Raw genomic sequence first — 21,699 nt, 5'->3', positions numbered from 1 at the left:
TATTTAACCCTTTCTCCTCCTCCCTGTGGTTCTTTCCTCCTCATGGCCGCCGCTCAGGTCTCTCCTCCACCTCCTCCTCCACCTCCTCCTCCTCTCTACCTGGGCTTTGACTTCAGCACCCAGCAGGTAAACCCGCACCTCACCTGTCCGTCGTTCACCTGCTTGACGTTTGGTTTGGTTTGATGACGTGTGTCACGTCGAGGCTGCGCGAGCGTGGCGTGCAGGAGAGACGGCTTACCGCGCATGAGCGGAAGAAGCAGTCGGCGGGTGTTTGTTTGTTTGTTTATTTGTTTGTTCTGCACAGTTTTATTAATTTAAAGTGTGATGATGATGATGATGATGACGGCGAGTGTGAGGTTTAATCTGAGTTTCCAGCTGCTGTCACACACTGAACCGGGTCTGTGCTGGACTCTGGACTCGCAGTGCAGACAGTCACTGAGTACACTTGCAGTACTCAGAGTACTGGGAGAAGTAACAACAGTATTCAAACAGTTAAAGTAATCACACAGAGTGGTCACAGTACTTAATTGTACCTATTGAAACGTCAGTGATGTAGCAGCAGGTGGAGCAGATTTAAACCCTTTATGTCCTGACAGATACTTTATCCAGTAAAAAACATTTATCAATTCAGTGAACAACCTGAACTGAAGCTGTCAGGTACACAGAGTAATGTAAAATGGAAATACTCTAGGAAAGTACACATCAAAATGGTACAGTGTTAAAGTATTGGTACTCAGTTACTGTAAACATTAAAACTAATAGAAGGTTTTTAACTAGAAAACGTAAGTAAATAACTTATTGGTCAAAGAAGAATAGTTAATTCATATAAAATATGATTACTAGAATATGTACTAGGAACTTTGTTACTCTACTATTGTACACTTCGTTATTAATGTGTTGTCAGTCATATCAGGTAGTTTCATAGCATAATATATGTAGCCTAAATGTAAATGCACTTACATCATTATTAAGAATCCAATACTTATATAAAGTATTATAACATGAAGCTGAGAATACTTTGTACTGTACTTTTAGCGCTGATACTTTGACTGTATAACTTTTATTTAACTTTACTTAGTAAGATTTCTAAAACAGGACTTTTACTTGTAGTGTAGTACCTGGTGTAATGTTAATACTTTTTCTTAACTAAAGGATCCTAATCCTTCATCTGTGTACCACAGCCAGTATTATTGTGATTTTACCAGTTACTCTCATTTACTGCTCAGATTCTGCTCAGTACTGTAACTTCCTGTGTTTCCTCCACAGCTGAAGGTTCTGGTGATCGATGGAAACCTGAACGTACTTCATCAGGACAATGTTCAGTTTGACTCTGAGCTGTCAGACTTCAGGTAACGTTTCCCAGTAGATGGTAGTAGCATTAGTAATACTCCTGTGGTACAAACTGCAGTATATCATATATTACTATAGAGATACAGGATTAAAACTTCCAACAAACACATAACAGGATCAGGATCTGTCCTATATACACTAAAGAAAAACGACACATTTGGGTGGGGATCTATGTTGTTCAGGTGTTTGATTGAAACTCAGCAGCAGCTTTTTGTCTGCAGGACTCAGGGAGGAGTTCACATCCACTCTGACAGACTGACCGTCACCTCTCCTGTCCTGATGTGGGTCAAGGTGGGACCAGATGTTTTTTCTCTGCTCTGTTAAAGTCACTAGACACTAGACTTCAGTTAAAGTTTAATCTCACTGTGGTGGTTTATCATCTGACCTTTGACCTCTGACCAACCAGACGTATGTGAACAAAGCCTCTGTCACCACTTGATGGTCCTCGTGTTTTTGGTCTCCTGTCATTAAACATTAAACAAACGCTCCTCAAGTTGCTGAAGTTTGTTTTTTGCACTTTGTGTTTTTCTGTGATCGTCCTCAGCCTGCAATGTGATTGGTTGTTTGTTTGTGTCCATCCCCAGGCTCTGGACCTGCTATTGGACAAGATGAAGAGGGCGGGGTTTGACTTCTCCCGTGTCAGGGCGCTGTCAGGCAGCGGCCAGGTGAGACAAGAACACTTGAACAACATCTTTTCATGCAACAGACTGTGAGAACAGTTTAAAAATGCTCTGTTAAAATATTATTAAGTGCTGAAGCTTTAGATTGTTTGATGAAAAGTTGAATAGAGTTTGCTGGAAACCGTCTCTTCTCTGTCTCAGCAACATGGCAGCGTTTACTGGAAAAGAGGAGCGTCTGAGACTCTGAACCAGCTCAGCCCAGACCAGGATCTGTTCCAGCAGCTGCAGGTCTGTGTGTTTGCTGATGGTGTTGTTCCCTGTGTATGTGGACCTCAGGACCTGCTCATGTTGTTGTGTTAACAGGACAGTTTCTCCGTATCGGACTCTCCTGTGTGGATGGACTCCAGCAGCAGTCAGCAGTGTCTGGACCTGCAGGCAGCAGTAGGAGGAGCCCTGAGACTGGCAGAGATCACCGGGTCCAGAGCCTATGAGGTCTCTCTGTTCTCCTGTCTCTACACTGACTGTCTCCTGTCTGTCTTTTTGGGCACGTTTCGTTTTCCTTTTCCTTCAGGTTAATTTCAGTAGTTTTGTTCTGCATCTCCTAATGCAGGACTCTTCCTGAGTACTAGAAAATTTTATCTAGTGATGAGTTTCTTTCTCTGAGCCTTTGGGCCACTAACTACTGGAAAATCTCACGTTGATCCATCATCTGTTTGTGTTGTTTGCTCAGCAGGAAGTTCATTATAACACCAACATCTAACTTTATCAATTCAACAAAGTATAAAACCGTCAGAAATAGAAATTAATGGGAACTGACTCAGACTGTAAGGCTGTAAAATAAAATGAAAATGTACAAATATTTAGTGATAATCACAGAAAATTTGACAATAGAACAGTAAAATATTTAATTTCACTGTGTCTCAGGAAATATGTAAGAAATAAATTTATATTACAGACTTTTAACATTTAACATGATTCAGTCCTGCAACAGTTTTTTCTTTTTCCATTCACACTATAAATCACAGAAAACATTAATAATTCATCATCTTACACATTCAGCCTGTCTCTGTGTGATGGATTAAAACTTCTGCTCCTTTAAATAAAACATGTTGCGTGTATTCACTGATCGATAGACTTCAGACAGTTAAAATAAATCACAGATGATCTATTTTACAGTTAAAAAAACACAGCAACATAAATTCACACTTTCATATGTGTGTAACCAGACGGCAGCAGCTAAATGATTCAGCAACATGTTTCCAAAATCTAATAGTTAATATTTTTAATATTCTGAGCTGTTTTGCCATGAGACTTGGTTGATTTAAGTTTTTTTCCTCAGCTGCTTAATATTTTTTCCTGAAGAATTAGTTATTTTCATCGGTATATAATTATAATGTAGTTTTTCTGCTGCAGTCATTAGTTTGCTGTCTGTATTTGACAGTAATTTAAGTAAAAAACAACATCAGTTTAATTGGTTTTAGATAAATGTATTGTATTGGTCCTGATTAAAAAACATTAATAATCCTGTCGGGTTCATCTTTATCACTTCGTCCTCTATTTGTAACATTTATGTTGTGATATAAACTGTGTGATGAGGTTTAATTTGCAGACTTCAAAGGATGAATCTGTGTGTTTGTCTGCAGCGTTTCACAGGAAATCAGATCTGTAAACTGCGACAGACCCGACCAGACGCATACCAGGACACTGAGGTCAGAGCATCACTGTGAACTTTGACCCCAGAATAAACTGAGACATGTGATTTAACATGATGGTTTCATTAGTTAAACTGATGTGTGTATGTGTGTTTTCAGAGGATCTCGTTGGTCAGTAGTTTTGCTGCCTCTCTGTTCCTCGGGGACTACGCTGCCATCGACTACAGTGACGGTACAGAACCAAACTCTTCTACAGTTCTCAAACTTTAAACGAAGGTTATACGACATCAGGAAGTGAAACAGTCGTTGAACTGCCTGATTGATTAATTGATAATAAACTGATGGCTCTGTGTTCAGGCTCAGGGATGAATCTGTTGGACATCCGGACCAGGAGCTGGTCTGAGGTCTGCCTGAAAGCCACCGCTCCTCACCTGGACCAGCTACTGGGAGCTCCACTACCCTCCACATCTGTACTGGTAGGACTGGTGTATAGTGGTCTAGTGTGACGCATGGTCTGATATCTGCTGTGAAGTGAGCTCTATCTTTCTGTCTACAGGGTCCGGTCTCGTCCTACTTTGTGCATCGATACGGTTTCTCTGAGACCTGCAGAGTGGTCGCCTTCACCGGAGACAACCCAGGTGAGATCCTGAATCAAAACCCTCTGAAAACCTACAGGTGCTTATAGCTGAACCAGGGTTCTGTGGGGTTTGTAGTTCCTTGGTTTTATCGTCAGGAGGGGACAGAGAGACTGTCAATCAATGGTCAATTTCCATGTTAATGCAGATAAATATTAGAAATACTCAAATCAACCCAAAAATAGTTTTGAACAGTTTGCTGTGATGCGTTTAGATTTTTAAACTCTGTTTGTACTCTGTACTTCTAACTGACTGACTTTGATTTGTTCTCTGGTTTTGTTTTACGGATCCATGTAAAACTCCACAGGTGTGATGTAGTTCTGGTGTCTGAACACCTGGTGGTGCTGTTATGCTGCATGTTTGTCTGTGTGACGCCTAAAGCTTCCAAGGAAATTACAAAGCAAAAGTCAAGTCATTCCTCTTCTTTCTCTCTCTGTGCTGTCAGTGTTTACAACAGTGGACGGTGTTGGACACACATTTTTTCTCTTAAGCTCAGTTTATTGGAAAACGTCCCTACTTGCTGTATTTCTCTTCTTTCAAAGACACGTATCTGTTCAGACATGACAACGACTGAGGGAAGTTGAACAGGAGGATCTGTCCTGTTTCAGTCCTGTTGAATTGTTTCTGTTTCTCTTTCATTTTATTCTTCATGACAGTGTCACCTGGCTTTTACTGTCTATCTGATGTTGTTCTGTAACCTTTTCTATCAGTATGATAATAAATATAAAAACTCCTCCAAAGTCCACAAATGTCCCAGACTCAGATCCTGATCTCAGTCTGTATCCCGAATCGTTTTAGTAGTTACATCCAGTGAAGCTAAAAAATCTGCTTTGTCTTCACTTCACTTTGTGGTTCTGAGACACAGAGACATGTTTAATCATCACAGTCATTTCAGAGATTTTAAATTTATATAGTAAATACATTTCACAGTAGTTCAGTGTGGAGAGCAGGGGGTGCTGCAGCATCTGTTATGTATGTGAGGCCTGTAGAAATCTTCTTCTGAATGTTCCCTTCAGCTCAGGTTCTGCTGTGTTTAACTGCTTTTATTAAACTGTGAAATGTCTTTAATGTGTCACGTGGAGCTACAGACAATCCCTGGAGGCCCAAATACCAACATTAAAAGCTCCTCTTATCTGTAGAAAGTCGACCTTTAGAACAGAAGAAGAAGAAGAAGGATTCCTCCAGCTGAAGAAGCTCATTGATTTTTTTTTTCTCCTCCATAAATGTATGTGTTTGTGTGTTTTCATGAAAGAAACTGATTCACCTGGTTTCTGTTTTTCTGGAGCTGCTCAGAGCTCGAAATCTTGATTGTGGACGTTTAGCTGCAATAACAGAAATTTACCAACAACTAAATGATATTTATATTTATTGTATTTAAATATTAGATACCTGCAACTTTAATAAATGCTGATCATCAAGAAAATATAAATGTAACGCCCAGTTCAGTTGGTGCATGTGGAATCTGGAAACTCCAGAGCTCAGACCCAGAACCCAGAGAAAGCAGCTGGTAACAACCTGTGAAGAGTTAAAACCTGAACCTGTGGTGAACAGAAGAGAGCTGAACACTCAACATGTTGGTTTTGTCTTTCTCAGCGTCCCTGGCAGGAATGAGGCTGCAGCAGGGAGACATCGCTGTAAGTTCACATACAACCAGTCTCTAATCTGTCCTGCTGAGTGTGTAGCTGTGTGTAACACTGTCTGTGTGTGTGTGTGTGTGTGTGTGTGTGTGTGTGTGTGTCCATCCAGGTGAGTTTGGGCACCAGTGATACAGTGTTTCTGTGGATCCAGCAGCCTCGTCCAGCTCTGGAGGGTCACGTCTTCTGTAATCCTGTCGACTGGCAGGCGTACATGGCTCTGCTGTGGTACGAACACACACACACACACACACACACACACCTTCTCTTCTACTGATTATAGTAAATCAGTAAATTATTACCTGGTTGGAGTGTAAATAATAAATGAAATGTAGCAGAGTGATAGAAAACAATAGAATATAAAGAACATGGGTCAGACATGACCCACGAGACTCTAAGTCTCTCTGTTGACAACAGAGGTGTCTTACATGGACATGGACTCACTTCCTCCCACTGCTAACCTGCAGTTGTCTCAGTGTCTTTCATCTCCATATCTCTTCTCTGCTGTTTTATTAGTTTTTAGTTAAAGGTAACATCTGTTGAATCGTATCTTATCTCTAAACCTGAGCCTGACTCTGCTGCAGAGGAACCTCGTTTCTGCTGCTTGTGTTCATGATCTTAAATTAAGCGTCACCTGCCGTCACATAGTTGAATAAATGTCATTTCACACACACACACACACACACACACACACACACAGGCGCTTCTATCCCATAATAACCAGCAGCATGAACGCTCACTGATACAGACTGCAGTGGACACATCTGTTTTATTGTTTCTGTGGCCTCAGGTAAAAATATAAATGTTTGTCAGGTGTGTAATTGCTGCTGTCTGTGTGTTTGCAGATCATACATGGGGCTCTGTGCTATTTAGTTCCTTCTTAAAGGAATATTACAACAACTTTCACAATATTTTCTGTTTTCTTAGCTTAGCATAAAGACACAAAACAAGGAAAACAACTTAGGATAAAGACAGGAGGTTGTCGTGGTTCTGTCCAGAGGAAACAAAATCCACTTGCCAGCTCCTCTGGAACTCACTGATCCACATAAGAACTGAATTTGTTGGACTATTTATCAGCTGGGACCAGTTGCTAAGCAACCAGCAGAAATACCAGGATGTTATTGACTCAACATTTCCTGAAATGTCAAAGTATTTGTCAAACAATTGAAGGTTAATCAAGTATGAACTAAACCAAAACATTAAAAATATATATTTTATATGAGCTGATAGAAAAGAGGACGAGGACCCAAAATGTTTTTATTTTAGTTTTATCTACATTTCTGCCACTCGTCCCCAACATCTGACTCACGTCTGAGTCTCATGTTAGTTTACAGCACAGTAACTCTGATTTACTAAACATGTCTGTTCTGAGATTCTTATGAAACCAAAACATTAAAATAGTTATAGTTACAAACAACATTTTAATGTTCACTTGTGTTAACATACTGACGCGGAAAAATGTTCAGTGTGGTACACACCATGACACCAAAGGCCACAGTGACCACTTTTTACCCTTTAAATAGACAGAATGACCAATTACGAGTTGGAAGCAACAACCTTTTTCTGATTACTTCTATTAAACCACAACTCAAAAGCTGTGTCTGATTTTCACGAGTTAATTTTCAGTAAACTTTTATTTGTTATTACTTACTTGCTACAGTTTTTCCTGGTAAGATTTGTTTCATATGTGAACAGTGACTCTGTGTCTGTGCATCAATCATATTTACAAAGTCAGTTTTTTGCCTCATTAAACAAATAATTCAACAGTTACTAGTAAAAATCACATTGAACAAGTCCAATTTACTTTTTCCAGAATTACACAACTTCCAGTTTGAGCAGCAGCTGAGCACATATAGAAACACTATACTGTCTAACTAATCGGACCATGTTATAATTTTATCATCGTACATGTTCCCAGTCATGGTTCAGTCCATATATCCTCAGCTCGCTGCTCTTTACTCTGAGTAAACACAGATTCTCTGAACAAATGTCGACTTTTCTCTTATTAAAACACGTCTCGCTAAACCCAGAGCGCTGGAACAACGTGCACACATCGTTAAACCGAGAGCAAATAATTAGTTTGTCCCCAATGAATTTTTTTTAATAAATAAATTAAATCAAATATATTCACATCTGCTGCTTTCTTGCATATCAAGTAAGTGATTCTAAAGCGGAGCTGTGCGAGTGTCTTCCGAAGGGAGACTACAAATGAAGAAAAAGTTAGTTCACTGTGGGAAACTGAAGCAGGAAATTGGAGTTTAAAGGCAGAGATGGAGGGAAACAAACAGCAGGAGGAGAAGAGAGCGATCGACACAGATTAAAAACAGAGCGAGGTGGAGACGGATGGTTTGACCTGGAGGCTGGCCAGAGGCTGTGAAAGTGAAAATCCACTGAGACTGAGACCCTCCTCACACCCCCCATCACCAACACCACCCTCAGCTTTATTGATTTCGCTCAACAACAAAGAGGAAGAAACATTTTGTCCGTTTGCAGCTCCAGCCTCAGGAAGCAGCATCACTTCTTACCGTTTACACCTTCAGTGTGTTTCTGATGCTGCTGAACTGAACTGTCGCCTTATATCTGGAAAATTATCCAAAGACCAAGAATCATTTGGTGAATATTCTGGATTTTCTAAACCAACACTGAGTTTCACTGACTCTGGGTCTCATTCAATATCTGATATCAATAACTATATAATATAGTTTTTCCTTAAATGTGCTTTTAGGAAAAATTAGTGTCTGATTTACGTAAAGTGGTTCTTAAAACAGCACCAGGGACATAACGTGATGCTGATGTCTGTGTGTGGACTGACGTGTGTAAATGAGTGGAAGTCAACATCAGGTCCTGTAAAGTGATGGAAACATGAGTGTGTGTGTATGTGTTTGTTTTCTTTGTCGCAGCTTCAAGAACGGATCTCTGACGAGGGAGCGGATCAGGAACGAGTGTGCTGGAGGATCCTGGGAAGTTTTTTCTGCAGCCTTGAGAAACACGCCGCTCGGAAACAACGGGAACATCGGTCAAGCTTCTTTTCTCCATTTGCTCCGGCCTTCCTTCTCCATTCCAACCTCCCTCCATTCATTTGATTTTCTCTCTTCCTGTCTTGTCCATTTTCTTTTCCATCCTTCCTTCTTTCTATAATTTTTTCCACATCTTCCTTTCTTTCATTCCTCTGTTTCCCTCTTTGCTTCCTTTGCTCTTTCCTTCTTTTCTATCATTTCCCTCAGTCTTTTCCTCGACTTTTCCCTCCTCCATTTCTCTCTCTTCATCTGTTCCCTCACTCATTCTTTTCTTCATCTTTTTCCTCCCTCTCTTTGTTCATTCAGTCATTATTTCTTCCCTTCTCCATCTGATTGTTTGTCTCTTGTGTTTCCAGGCTTTTATTTTGACACCATGGAGATCACACCTCCTGCCGTCGGAGTCTATCGTTTTGACGGAGATGACAACGAGGTCAGTCGAGAGACATTCACATACACGGCGAGAGAGAGAGAGAGAGTGTTAGTCTGTGTACAGGCTTTATAATGTGACCTCACCTGTCTCACCTGTCTCACTTGTCCTGGTCCTGTAGGTGTCCTCGCTAAGTTCTCAGGTGGAGGTTCGCGCTCTGGTGGAGGGTCAGTTTCTGTCCAGGAGACTTCACGCTGAGAGTCTGGGCTACTCCATCAGTAAGACCTGGTTTTCTCTCTGATCTCAACTTGTATCTTCTTCGTTTTTTTGTGATCTGTGAAAATTTTTACAGTTTCATTTTTTTGCAGTTTTTGTGTTGTTGTTTTTTGTTTTTTTGTGGTCTACTTTCTGACATACATCTTTATTATTTGTCTGGATTTATGTAAAATACTAAACATTAATAAACAGTTTAACAAGTTCTCAGATCAGATTCTAACTCTGTTACAGTCTTTGATGTTTTGTTCATTTATATTTAGTGTTTTTGCTCTCGACACACTCAAACAAACTCAATCAAACAAACCCACTGACTCTTTTTTGGGGGCTGATCCCGTGCAGCTCCAGTAATGTTTAGTCGCAGGTTGATCTTTAAACTCTGAGGAGAAATTTGTTAATGCATCTTGTTGTGGTTTCAGTTCCAGGAACCAGAGTTTTGGCAACAGGAGGAGCTTCATGTAACACAGAGATTCTACAGGTCAGTAATTTATCGTGTTACAGCTGTGATCTCATTGTCACTGGTAACTCTGCTTAATGATGGTGCTTTGGTGAGATGTGATGTAGAGTGATTTTACTGTACTACAGGAAATGTAAGTCGCTTTGCATGAAAGCGTCTGCCAAATGACTAGGGAGACTGCAAATGAAGAAAAAATGTAATGTAAATGTAAATGGATAGTAATTCATGTTATTGGTAGAAAATAAACACTGAGTAATTTATTTTCCCTTGAATGTCTTTCACATATGAGGAGGCTGTCTAAATTGAAGCCTTTTCAATAAAATAATTAATTACTTAATTACTTATTGTTAAAATACAGACAAAGAAGACGGTAGTTTTACCTAAGTCATATTTCACCTTAATGATGTTTTTAAGAGTTTAAAGAGATTTTGAGGATTTTTCTTCCCTCAAGGATCCACTGACCTCTTAATAACATTATCACATTTCAGCCTTCTTTTATGTACCAGAACAATCCAAGACACTTAGGAAACCTGCTTACTAACCTTTTAAACCTTTTCCAGTACTCAGCCTGAGTATTTGTACTCACTTAGACTAGAACCTGAGGAATCAAAAAATGTAAATGTAAAATTTTACTGTATGTTGATGGACAATGATTCACTGAATAATTTATGCTTCAATACTAAACAGAACAAGTGTTTCCTTTAATTTAAACCATCCACCCTGGTTCTGTGATCTTTACATGAGCAGCTGCTAAACATTAAATAGATGTGTGGAAAATAAGACGGAAACAGAGTTAAAACACTGTTTTCAGTAAAAATGAACATAGAAAGAAACATTAGAGTCGGAGCCGAAGAGTCAAATAACAAGCGAGTGCACACACATCAAACAAAAGCCTTTAAAAGATCTAATTCATCGGGGATAACGGGATTCATCTGCGGGCTGTTTGTCTAATTGATTCATTCGTTTGAGAAACAAACGAGCACCTGCTGATGAGTTTTAATTTTTGGATGTTCCCCCGTCGCTCCGTTCTGTTTGCTTAATTAATTGATGCTGTAAATCTGAAATCTGGAGGAGATTTAGAGACGTTTTCATTTCTCTGCCTCTCAGGTTCTGTCTGATGTGTTCAACGCTCCGGTCTACACCATCGATCTGTCCAACTCTGCCTGTCTGGGTGCAGCCTACAGAGCTCTGCACGGTAATACTACTACTACTACTACTACTACTACTACTACTACTAGTACTACAGTAGTAAAAGAGCTCTCATCACAGAGAATCTCTGCTGCCATAAATCAAAATATGTTAATTCAATTTATCATGACATATGGTACTTTGAGCTTTTATTTTGAAATATTTAATATGTTAGGGAGTAAAGATTAGTTTTATTGTGGAAACAAAACCTGGTATCTTCAGTTTTATTCTTGTAAAAAGAATAAGGAATATAGAAGAGATGAAAATGATCAGTTCAATGAAGTAAGAATAGAAAATGTTAAAGAATAAAGGAAACAGTAATGAGATCAGTAAGGAAAGAAGGATTTATAAAACAATGAAACATTTACAGACTCTGTTCTTCAGAGCTGCAGGTGAAGTTACAGTTGATCACTGATTAGTTCAGTCTCTCCTCACAGTAACGGTCTCAGTGTCTGAGCTGGAACTGGTCTCGTCATTCCTCGTACTTGATGCCGATAAAATCGTCCACTTCATCCTGTGTGATAACAGATAAACGGAGCGTCACAGTGTCTCTGGGCGAGGAGGCCGTGAAGCCTGTCTTCATAAAACCAGATAAAATAAAAAGACCCCCTCACCCTCCTCAGCGAGATGCAGCAGCCACCCTCGGCTTCAAACATGGAGAGTCTTTAGCGTGAGAGTCTGTGTCTGCTTTTACACCACAGATACCTGATGTCAGTTGCCTGGGCCTGAAAAGACTTAATGAAATTCACGTCCTGATGTCAATGCCGCTTCATTTAGGGGGAGAGGAGAGGGGGGTGGGGTGGGCCGACCGGAGGGAAGCAGACCTTCACGCAATTTGACTGCAACATAGCTGGACTCTGAGAAATCCTCTGCATGTTGCATTGGTGCTGCAATCGTTTCCTCAGTGTTACAGGAGCCACAGGAGGAGAGAGCTGCGTGGAGCCAGCTCAACCCTGAATTATCGTTTTCAAAATGTCTGTGGAGATTCTCAGTCATCCAGGTCAGCGTGTTGCTGAAGCTGCTGCTGGCTGGTTCTTCAGTAACCTGGTGGGAGTTCAGAGGTGAGACCTGAGCACTCAGGCAGCAGGACATCATCAAACCAATAAAAACAAACAACATAAACTATCGTCGTATGTTCAACATGCAGTGAAGGTGATATAAAGGAGTTTACACAACGTAGTGGGAAAACACCCTGAATGTAGCCTCACTGTCAGCAGCGGCCTTTTCAAAACACGTAAAAAAAATCACACTGATTAATTAATGTTGTAGAATAAAAAGTGTTATTATTATTTATTGGTTTGAGATGTAGTGACTGTCAAGGTCAGCGCAAATGATTCTCTTCATTTTCATACGCATCAGTGCATTCAGACGCTCTTTGTCTCTCGGTGTCCTTGTAAAAGCTTCAGATGTTGTGTTTCCTCTCGAACCCTGTCCAGGTTTCCCATGAATTCATCTGAGTTTCTCAGAATTGAACAGGGATTCATGTCGAGAGAAACCAGGCAGGAAGCAGTCAGCTGATGAGTACTCGTAGTATGTAGTAGTACAGTGTAGGACAGTATGTACAACATGGCTGTGTCGTCTGTGCTTCTTCATGTCTCTTTGTTGTCAGCTGTCATGATTTTTTGTTGCACTACATACACATTAAACATTACAACATTAAACTGAAGCAGCGCGACATCATTCACCTCCAGAGGACCACGACGTTTTATGTCCTTACAAGTTTTGGATCACTATAAAATGTGCTACAAACGTTTCTGTCTCCGTCAGTATTAACATCTCGTCACCTTTTACAAATTCTGCTTGTGTGTGTGTGTTTATTGTTTATGTGGTTATTGATAAAGTAATATCAGACTGATCAGTTTGTTTGTTTGGTGTGTTGTTTAAATCTGCAGGCTGCACACAGTGTATGAGGTAAATACTGCTCTCACTCTGTGTGTGTGTGTGTGTGTGTGTGTGTGTGTGTGTGTGTGTGTGTGTGTGTGTGTGTGTGTGTGTGTGTGTGTGTGTGTGTGTTTGTGTGTGTGTTTGTGTGTGTGTTTGTGTGTGTGGTTTTAGTGGCCGGTTCCCTCTTTGTTCATTTTGGTGACAGTAACGTTGCAGTTTGTAATAAATAGGAAAATATCACTGAGAGCTTGTTAGCATGCTGATGTTAGTGTTTAGCTCTGTCACGGGTGTCGACCCTTCATTGATCCAGTTTCAGCGTGAGGTGTGTAATGAGCATTAGAGCCTCATATTAATGCTGTTGTGCTGCTGCCACTCTTTAATTTCCCTGTGCAGGATCAATAAGATGAATCTCATCTTGTGTCAGGTTATAACACACATAAAGACACACACACTCTTTTTCACACATCAGAAACCAAATGCAGAGGTGTGGATGTGTAACTCTGTGTAAACACAACATGTCAGTTGCAAAAACATTTAATTTTGTGTACTCTGACTCAGTCAAAACTGTTTCTGTCATAGTAAATTAGGACATAATGGATGAAAAAACCTTATAAATGTTCTCGTGACCCTCAGGTGCTGTCAAGGTGATGTCATGACATAAAATCCTCACTAACAATGGTTCTGATCTGACCTGTGTGTAGTTACTTACGGCTTTGTGTCCGGGTTCTTTGTTTACTGCTCCTCAGCTGAAACCTCTGATTGGTTAACGACTTCTGAGACCTACATGCTAACTAACAAAACCAGAAGCTCTCATTGGTTAACGATCCTCTAATGATGCTGGTGCACTTGTTAACTAATGAACCCCAAACATCTGATTAGTTAATGATGCAGAAACCTAATTTTCTGATTGGTGGATGTGTTTTCAGGTCTGGTGGCAGAATCTGGAGTTTCCTTCTTCGATGTGCTGAAAACTGCACCAGAGCCACAACTGGTGGCCACCCCCCATCCTACAGCACCACAGGTACAAACACACACACACACTGGTGCTGTTCCTCAGCAGTGTTATTAGCATTTATTAAATTAGTCATAGTGTGTGTGAGTGTGCAAACTTCATTTTTCCCTACGGTGTGTTCTCCCACACACACGCACACACACACACACACACTCTTTCTGTTTTGGCGTTTTGCTTGGCTCATCACTCGCGAGGTTGTGAAGTGTTGTGTGTGTGGGTGGAGATGATCTGCAGGCCTTTTAGCCTCCTTAAACGTGTTAATGAGAGAGACTCGTGGGCTTTAGTTCTGCCTTCGTTTAATCCTGCTGATTTTTAACTCGTAAAGATTTCTGAAATTTCTCAAAGGGTCAAAGACGGAAACAGAGAAAGAAAAGAAAAATCCACAGATTAAAACCAGTTTGACGTTGACAGGATATATCCTGTGTGTCATTTTGACTTTAGGTCACATATGAATTTCAACCATACCGACCTGAACATGCAGCCGCTGTGTCTGGAAGCTGTTCTGGAGCTTTTGATTGTGTCACCTGATCTTCTTCAGCAGATGGAGTTTGTCTAATTGTCTTGGGATCACATTTACATTTACACTCAGTCAATTGGCAGAAGCTTATATTCGACGTGAGTTACCTGAGGAACAAACAGCTCCGTCAGTGACAGGATGTGTGAGTGTGATGTGTAAATTAACATCTGCTGCTTGTGATCAACATTTCACTGGTTTTATCATCTAAAAAGTGAAGCGTGGAGAACCAACGTGAGAGACAAACATCCAGCAGCTGATCACATCAGGATATGTTAAGATAAGATAAGATAAGATAAGATAAGATAAGATAAAGCTTTATTGTCATTGTACAGTCACACTTGGTACAACAGTACAACGAAATTGCAAACTGTCCCACATTGGTGCAAGGAGAGAGTAGAAAACAACATAATAATAATAAAACAGCTTACAATTACCTTTCATACAAAAAGTATTTAAATATATATACATATATTCATATATATATATATATATATACACAATTATATATACAAATATACACATGCACACCAGCTGTATATACAGAATATACAATCTACATTCTTCTAGAAAAACTAAACCAGATGTGTGTGTGTGTTCATGAGGGCTATTGCTCTATTGTAGAAACTGTCTCTGAGTCTGCTTGTCCGTGACCTCAGCACCCTGAGTCTTTTCCAGAGGGCAACCATTTAAACACCCGGTGTCCCGGGTGTGTGCAGTCTTTCAGGATGTTGCGTGCCCTCCTAAGACATCGGGTGCTGTAGAGGTCCTTCAGTGAGGGAAGAGGGTGGCCAATGATCTTTTGGGCAGTGTTTATGACCCTTTGTAGAACCTTTTTTTGTGCCATGGTGCAGCTTGAAAACCACACGGAGATGCAGTATGTTAGCACACTCTCAATGGAGCAACGGTAGAAGGCAACCAGCAGCTCTCTCTTCAGGTTGACCCTCCTGAGGATCCTCAGGAAGTGAAGACGCTGTTGAGCCTTTTTCATTACCTCTGCGGTATTGGAGCTCCATTGGAGGTCTTTATCTATGTGCACACCAAGGTACTTGAAGCTTGGCACCCTCTTCACACACTCCCCATTAATGACAATGGACTGCAGATCTGACTTCTTCCTCCTGAAGTCCACGATCACTTCTTTTGTTTTTGAGGTGTTTAGGACCAAGTTGTTGTCTTCACACCACCCCACCAGCCTCTGGATCTCATCCCTGTATGCCGTTTCATCACCGCCAGAGATGAGCCCCACCACAGTTGTGTCATCGGCAAACTTAATGACGACATTGTCTGGGTGTGTGCTGACACAGTCATACGTGTACAGGGTGTACAGCAGAGGACTCAGCACACAGCCTTGTGGGGAACCGGTGTTTAGTCTCAGGGCTGTGGAGAGATGAGGACCCACTCTGACTCTCTGTACTCTGTCAGAGAGAAAGTCTCTGATCCAACAGCAAGTGGTGGGAGGAAGTCCAATGTCCAACAATTTTGCTGACAGTCTGTACGGTATTATTGTGTTAAAGGCAGAGCTAAAGTCGACGAAGAGCAGCCTAGCATAACACCCTTGTGTTTCCAGGTGTGAAATGGTGGTGTGCAGCACTGTGACGACGGCGTCCTCTGTCGATCTGTTAGCTCTGTATGCAAACTGTAGTGGGTCGAGTGTGGGTGGGAGGTAGGACATGATGTGACGTCGGACCAGTTTCTCAAAACACTTCATTATGACAGGTGTCAGAGCTACTGGTCGGTAGTCATTGAGGCTGCTGATGGAGGTCTTTTTAGGCAGTGGGACGATTGTGGCTGACTTCAGGCATTGTGGGATGTAGGACTGAGACAGTGAGGAGTTGAAAATGTTGGTGAAGACCCCAGCCAGCTGGTTTGCACACTCCCTGAGGACCTTCCCAGTCACACCGTCCGGTCCCGCAGCCTTCCTGGGGTTCACTGCCCTCAGCATACACCGCACTTCATGCTCCTGCACAATGTTGATTTGTGAGCTGATGTTCAAAGTGTTCTGATGTTTCTCGCTCCACGCAGCCCAATTATTCCAATAAAATACACGGCACATACATAAATGATGAATCTCTGGACCTCTGGTTGTGGCACCACGTTATGTGACCTCCTCTGCAGCATCAACTTGAACCAATCATGACAGATACCTTCTGTTATTTAGTACACTGTGGGCTCAAACATGACTTAGTGAAGATTTACAACACTTTTTTTTGGCAGCCAGAAATCACTGGTAGCCCAGTGGTGTTTCTCTTTTAGCTCCATTTTTGGTCTCCACCACCTCCTGCAGGAAATACCTCTTATATCTCTTTAGCTGCTAAAATCTTCGCTGTGTTCACCAGCTGCTTTCTAGCTGTGTCTGTCTAATGTTTGCTGCTCAGCAGGTGGTGGACGCTGGCGTCTCAGAGCATTTTCTCTGCATTTTTTTTTTGTTGGTTGCCTGCAGAGTTAGAGCAGGCTGTGTGTCGTTCTTGTGGGAATTGAACCACCAACCCTCGCTTACACCTTTTTGTCTGTGTGACAGCGTGACTGGGAAACGCATCAGTTTTGTTGCAGATCTGCAGCTGAGCTCAGACAGAGGAGAATGTATGAGACACACACAGCTATAAATGTACATTTCCACACACTGTCCTACTTTCATGACTCACCGCCTCTTCTTTAAACAGCACGTTCCCTTATGGAAGAGCAGTGATGAAAATTACATGACAGGCTTCACACACATGGCGTAACGTGCCGCACAGGGAGAACGCTGCTGCAGAAAGTAAAGGAGTTAGAGAGAGAGAGAGAGAGAGAGAGAGACCTCTACAAGCAGTTACACAGAGAAACACTGACAGCTGCAGCAGCATCAAACACTGCTGCTCTTCATGTAGACTCTGTTTCCACTGCTTTGTCTTTGCACACAGTCTCTGTTTCCGGTCCAGGATCAGGTCTGTTGGCCTCTACGGTGTATTTACCAGGTAGAGCTACACGGAATAGATCAGTAATCAGGTGTCTCCTCTATCCCAGGCTGATTTTGAAAGCATGGCTCACAGATTGTAACTGCCTGACTTCTTTTCACAGTGGACACTGATTGATTCAGACGTCTACAGTTCTCTGTGCTGGATTCAGGTTTATATATAATGGTCCCTCCTCTCACCGGGACACTACTGTCTCGGCCTGCAGACTTTGTAAAAACCAAATTGGAAACTTAGTTACACGTGTACGTGGCAGGGGAGTCAGGTTTCTCTGGTCCCCTGACCCTGATTTCAGTCACAGCGTTTCTCTACATGATAAATTAGCTGCAGGAGAACGACTGCGTTACCGGAGAACATGTAAATGCAGGATGTCGTTTCCGTGATGCCGTTCACTGAACCTTCAGGGAAACACGATAGAAATATGGTGAAAAGAACGAACCTTGGAAAAAGGAGTGTGCTGTGCTTATATTTAACCTTGGATTATAAAGGAAATAGCATTCCCAAGGTCGGGCTTCTCTCAGGGGGGAGGAGTGTGACAGCCAGGATTTATCAGCCTGCTACACCCCCCGTCTCTCATGTCCTCACTGATTGTCACCAGGTTACTTTGGTGTAAACACAGCTGCTGATGGAAATGATGTGAACAGATACAACCTGACTGATAGGGCTGCTGTAGAAACCAGTTCCACAGCGGCACAGGTGGATCAGGGACCTGTACCACAAAACCAGATTAGGGTCTAATCTAGATATCTTTAACAGGACGTCCAGAAGCTTTGTCAAAGAATGAATTTGATATTTTTCTGACAGCTGTTCATGAAAACCTTCATTCTGCTTTTAACTAGTTAGCTAACGTGTGTTAATGTTTTAATTTGTTGGATGCTAATATTAATATCCTGCAACAGGATATCTGCATATGCTGTAGTGGAAAGTATCTAGGTACGTGTACTGTACAATAAGTACAAGTATTTTTACTTGAGTATTTGTTTTTATTCTTACCTTCTGCTTCAACTTTACTACATTTCACAGGTAAATACTGTAGTTTTACTCCACTCTACATTAATTTAATGGCTATAGCTACTAGTTACTATATACTATATACTACTATAGTTAGTATATATATATAAATATATATATATATATATATATATATGTATATATAGTACTTTTACTGTACTGTACCACGGACAAATTAGAGATAAAGCCCAGATTACCTCTCCTCTTTTTGTCTTTTAAAATTTTAAGACAATAACTGTAAAACAAATATCAATAACAGCTCAGTAAACTGTACTGACAATAAATTGAAGATGTTTTCAACACAAGAAGCCGACGCTGTTCGAACACACTGAGACAAACAGTTGACTCCTCGTCCTCAGTCAGCGTCAGAAAAACCTTTTGTAAGATTCGACTCTTGTTTGTTTCCTCGTTCTTCAAACACAAACTCTGACTGTGGTTTCTTGCTCGGTACTGCGTCTGCAGCCTGATGCTGTTTGGACTTCACAGCTTCACGTGTGTGTATCTGTGTGTAGACGGAAACACGAGGAATACGAAAACAGGCCCCCGCTTCAAAGATAAGAGGAGAGAAACAATTCCACAGAAACTCAGAATAACTAAAGTCACAATGAAGAAAAACAAGAGGAGGAGCGACAGACGGAGTAAAGTCGTCCGACAACAACCTGGGAGCAGCGAGATGACGCAGGATGATAAAGGAGACGAGGGTCGGAGGGGTTTCACTTTCTTTTTTATTTTTATTCTGTCAATCACTCCTCAGCTTCCGGGGAGGAGGTCACCACAGATAGAGCAGTGTTCATTTTAACGTGTTTGATGTAATTAATTTTAAAAAGTTTGACAGCTCGACCCGTCCACTCCTCTTCACCTCCTCAACTCACACACACACACACACACACACACACACACACACACACTCCAGGTTTCCATGTGACTCTAATGTAGGATGTTTTCTGAAGTGATTCTCGCTCATGTTCATCGTCCATAATTAAACAGCCTATAAATAAACAATGAACACACACACACACACACACACACACACACACACACACAAACACACAGAGGAGGTGTTGGTGAATGAATATTCTCTCTATACAGCGGGATGTTAATATGACAGTCAGTGAAGTTTCGCACACTGAAAACACACTGAGGATTTTTCTCTCAGAGCAGGTTGAGGAAACGTGTTTCTTCACAGTTTCCTTTCTAAACTCATGCAGCAACATCCACTCCACCAGATTTAGTCCCACACTTCCTCATCTTCTTCTTTTGATGCCTCGGTACGTACGCTCCATATATGTGAATAGGATATCTCAGAAACAACCGATTAGATTTTGCTTGCCAAAGGTCAGAGGTCAAGGTCACTCTGATTATATGTATGTCCCATCATCATCGACGTTATATCTCAGAAACGCCTGGAATGAATTTCATGACATCTGGCACAAACATCTAGTTGGATTGATGAGTCTGAATGAACAGACGTGATGTAAATCACAGCTTCAGTTGTTGGTGCAGACGAACTTCTGAAAGCATAACTCCAGTTTGAAACTCAGCATCATCCGTTAGACATCAGAGGGTAATAAATTCTTTTTTGTGTAACAGGTTTATGACCAGATGCTGAAGCGCTACGCCCGGCTGGAGGAGAGAGTGCTGCAGGAGAGCCGCAGCTGATCCACAGCGACCAGTCAGCAGCTGTACGGAAAAAACGTGATAGGACAACATTTTTTAAAGCAAAAGTCCAAATCTGATTCTCAGTAAAATCAGTTGAGGTGAAAGCTAAAATGTTTGAAAAGCTCTGGACCTTTTAGTAATAATGAGCTACTACTGTCAGTAAAAATCAAACTGTATTAAAAATGTGATGCACTGAATGAATATTATATAGGTCTGATCCAGGAGCTGGTTTTGAATTAAACAGAGCAAACTAACACAGGGTTGAAAACTTTAGTTTCACTAAAAAGCTGCTGAACATTTTTAAAATCTTCGGCCAAGATTTTGCTTTAGGGCTGAAACAGTAGCTGGTGTTCTAGGTTTTAGTTTTGCTGCAGATCCTGATCAGTCCAGATCGTCGGTTTAGTCGCTCCAGGTGATGTTCAACAGGTTAATTTGTAAAACCAGCTGTTGGATGACGTCACAGTTGTTTTGTCCAAACTTGTTTCCAGATGTTTTGATCTCTGCTGTTTCTAACTCTGACTCAGAGCAGAAAACAGGAGCTGGAGTCACTTTCTGTGGTTACCGAGTGAATCTGAATGAATGAATTACATCCTAAACTGATTTCATGTTCTCTGCTTAATGACAAGTTAAAGTGAGCATTTAATTTTCTCTCCAATGCGTCGTCTGTCAGATAAAACAGAATTGATTGGTTTTATGAGTCTTTTGTTGTTTGATTATTGAACATGGTGAACATGATGGTGACACTAACTCAGCGTGTCCAATTTCGGGTTCAAACTGGGGTCAACAGTCTGCAGACGCACATCTCATACCATCACAGATGTGTACTGTTGGATTTTTTACTCAATATGTCTCAATATGAAAGCTGAAGCTTTTTTTCAGATACTGCTTTTCCAGCAGCTGGAAATAAAACTCAGTCCTGCAATAATATTACTGTTGATTTTGAAGAAGCACATAGTGAGTTGTGCCCCTCGTCGTGCTCCTAATGCACCGAGCTGACAGCGAACTGTTGAGCAGCATTAAACACTGGAGTCAGCACTTCCTCCACACTGAGCTGCTGCAGGTTGGACTGTTTCTATTTCAGTAAAAATCTGTTTCCTCTGACACTCGTCTCTCCAGCGATGATGAGGAAAAGACAAAATCAGTGTCGAGAGCAGGAAAATAATGCTTTAGAGGAAGAGAGTCCATCGTTGTGGACATGAAGACTTTCAACAGGTATTTCTGTCTCTGTGTTCTTGTCTCGTGTGGACACGTTATCATGTGTCCAGCCTTGCATTGAAACTGCAGGAGACTGTAGTGTTTGTTGTCTCTATAAACACCTGGCTGGTCATTACTGTCTCTGCATGGACATTTACGAAACGTCTTATGTGCTGCATTTCATAGATCTGATCCTCAAACACGCCCCCACTTCCCCCCGCGTCCCACAGCACTGTGAGGCCACAAACTAATTAATCTGATAAATAAATGTTATTTATTTCTTT

The 21,699-nt window shown here is 41.3% G+C and overlaps 1 protein-coding gene across 1 annotated transcript; it reads left to right on the top strand.

Moving 5' to 3' along the window:
• On the top strand, nucleotides 1-20,911 carry xylb (xylulokinase homolog (H. influenzae)). Its single transcript, XM_026362278.1, has 19 exons — nucleotides 1-126; nucleotides 1,267-1,349; nucleotides 1,572-1,641; nucleotides 1,935-2,015; nucleotides 2,172-2,258; nucleotides 2,334-2,462; nucleotides 3,614-3,679; nucleotides 3,782-3,854; nucleotides 3,980-4,098; nucleotides 4,179-4,260; nucleotides 5,851-5,891; nucleotides 6,004-6,119; nucleotides 8,792-8,907; nucleotides 9,265-9,338; nucleotides 9,457-9,553; nucleotides 9,968-10,026; nucleotides 11,113-11,200; nucleotides 14,004-14,098; nucleotides 20,153-20,911. Exons 1-19 carry the CDS (start codon nucleotides 43-45, stop codon nucleotides 20,219-20,221), a joined length of 1,629 nt encoding a protein of 542 aa, XP_026218063.1. The 5' UTR covers nucleotides 1-42; the 3' UTR covers nucleotides 20,222-20,911.
• Nucleotides 20,912-21,699: the final 788 nt, after the last annotated feature.

The sequence above is a fragment of the Anabas testudineus genome, chromosome 2 (assembly GCF_900324465.2).
Source record: "Anabas testudineus chromosome 2, fAnaTes1.2, whole genome shotgun sequence".
Classification (NCBI taxonomy): domain Eukaryota; kingdom Metazoa; phylum Chordata; class Actinopteri; order Anabantiformes; family Anabantidae; genus Anabas; species Anabas testudineus.
This window is presented reverse-complemented; position numbering and strand designations above follow the sequence as displayed.

Excerpts from the sequence above, each read along its gene's own strand:
- xylb (XM_026362278.1), top strand. The coding sequence starts at position 43 with ATGGCCGCCGCTCAGGTCTCTCCTCCACCTCCTCCTCCACCTCCTCCT. Across the intron at positions 2,463-3,613 it reads CCGGGTCCAGAGCCTATGAG|CGTTTCACAGGAAATCAGAT; the intron begins GTCTCTCTGTTC and ends GTTTGTCTGCAG. Across the intron at positions 14,099-20,152 it reads CCCATCCTACAGCACCACAG|GTTTATGACCAGATGCTGAA; the intron begins GTACAAACACAC and ends TTTGTGTAACAG.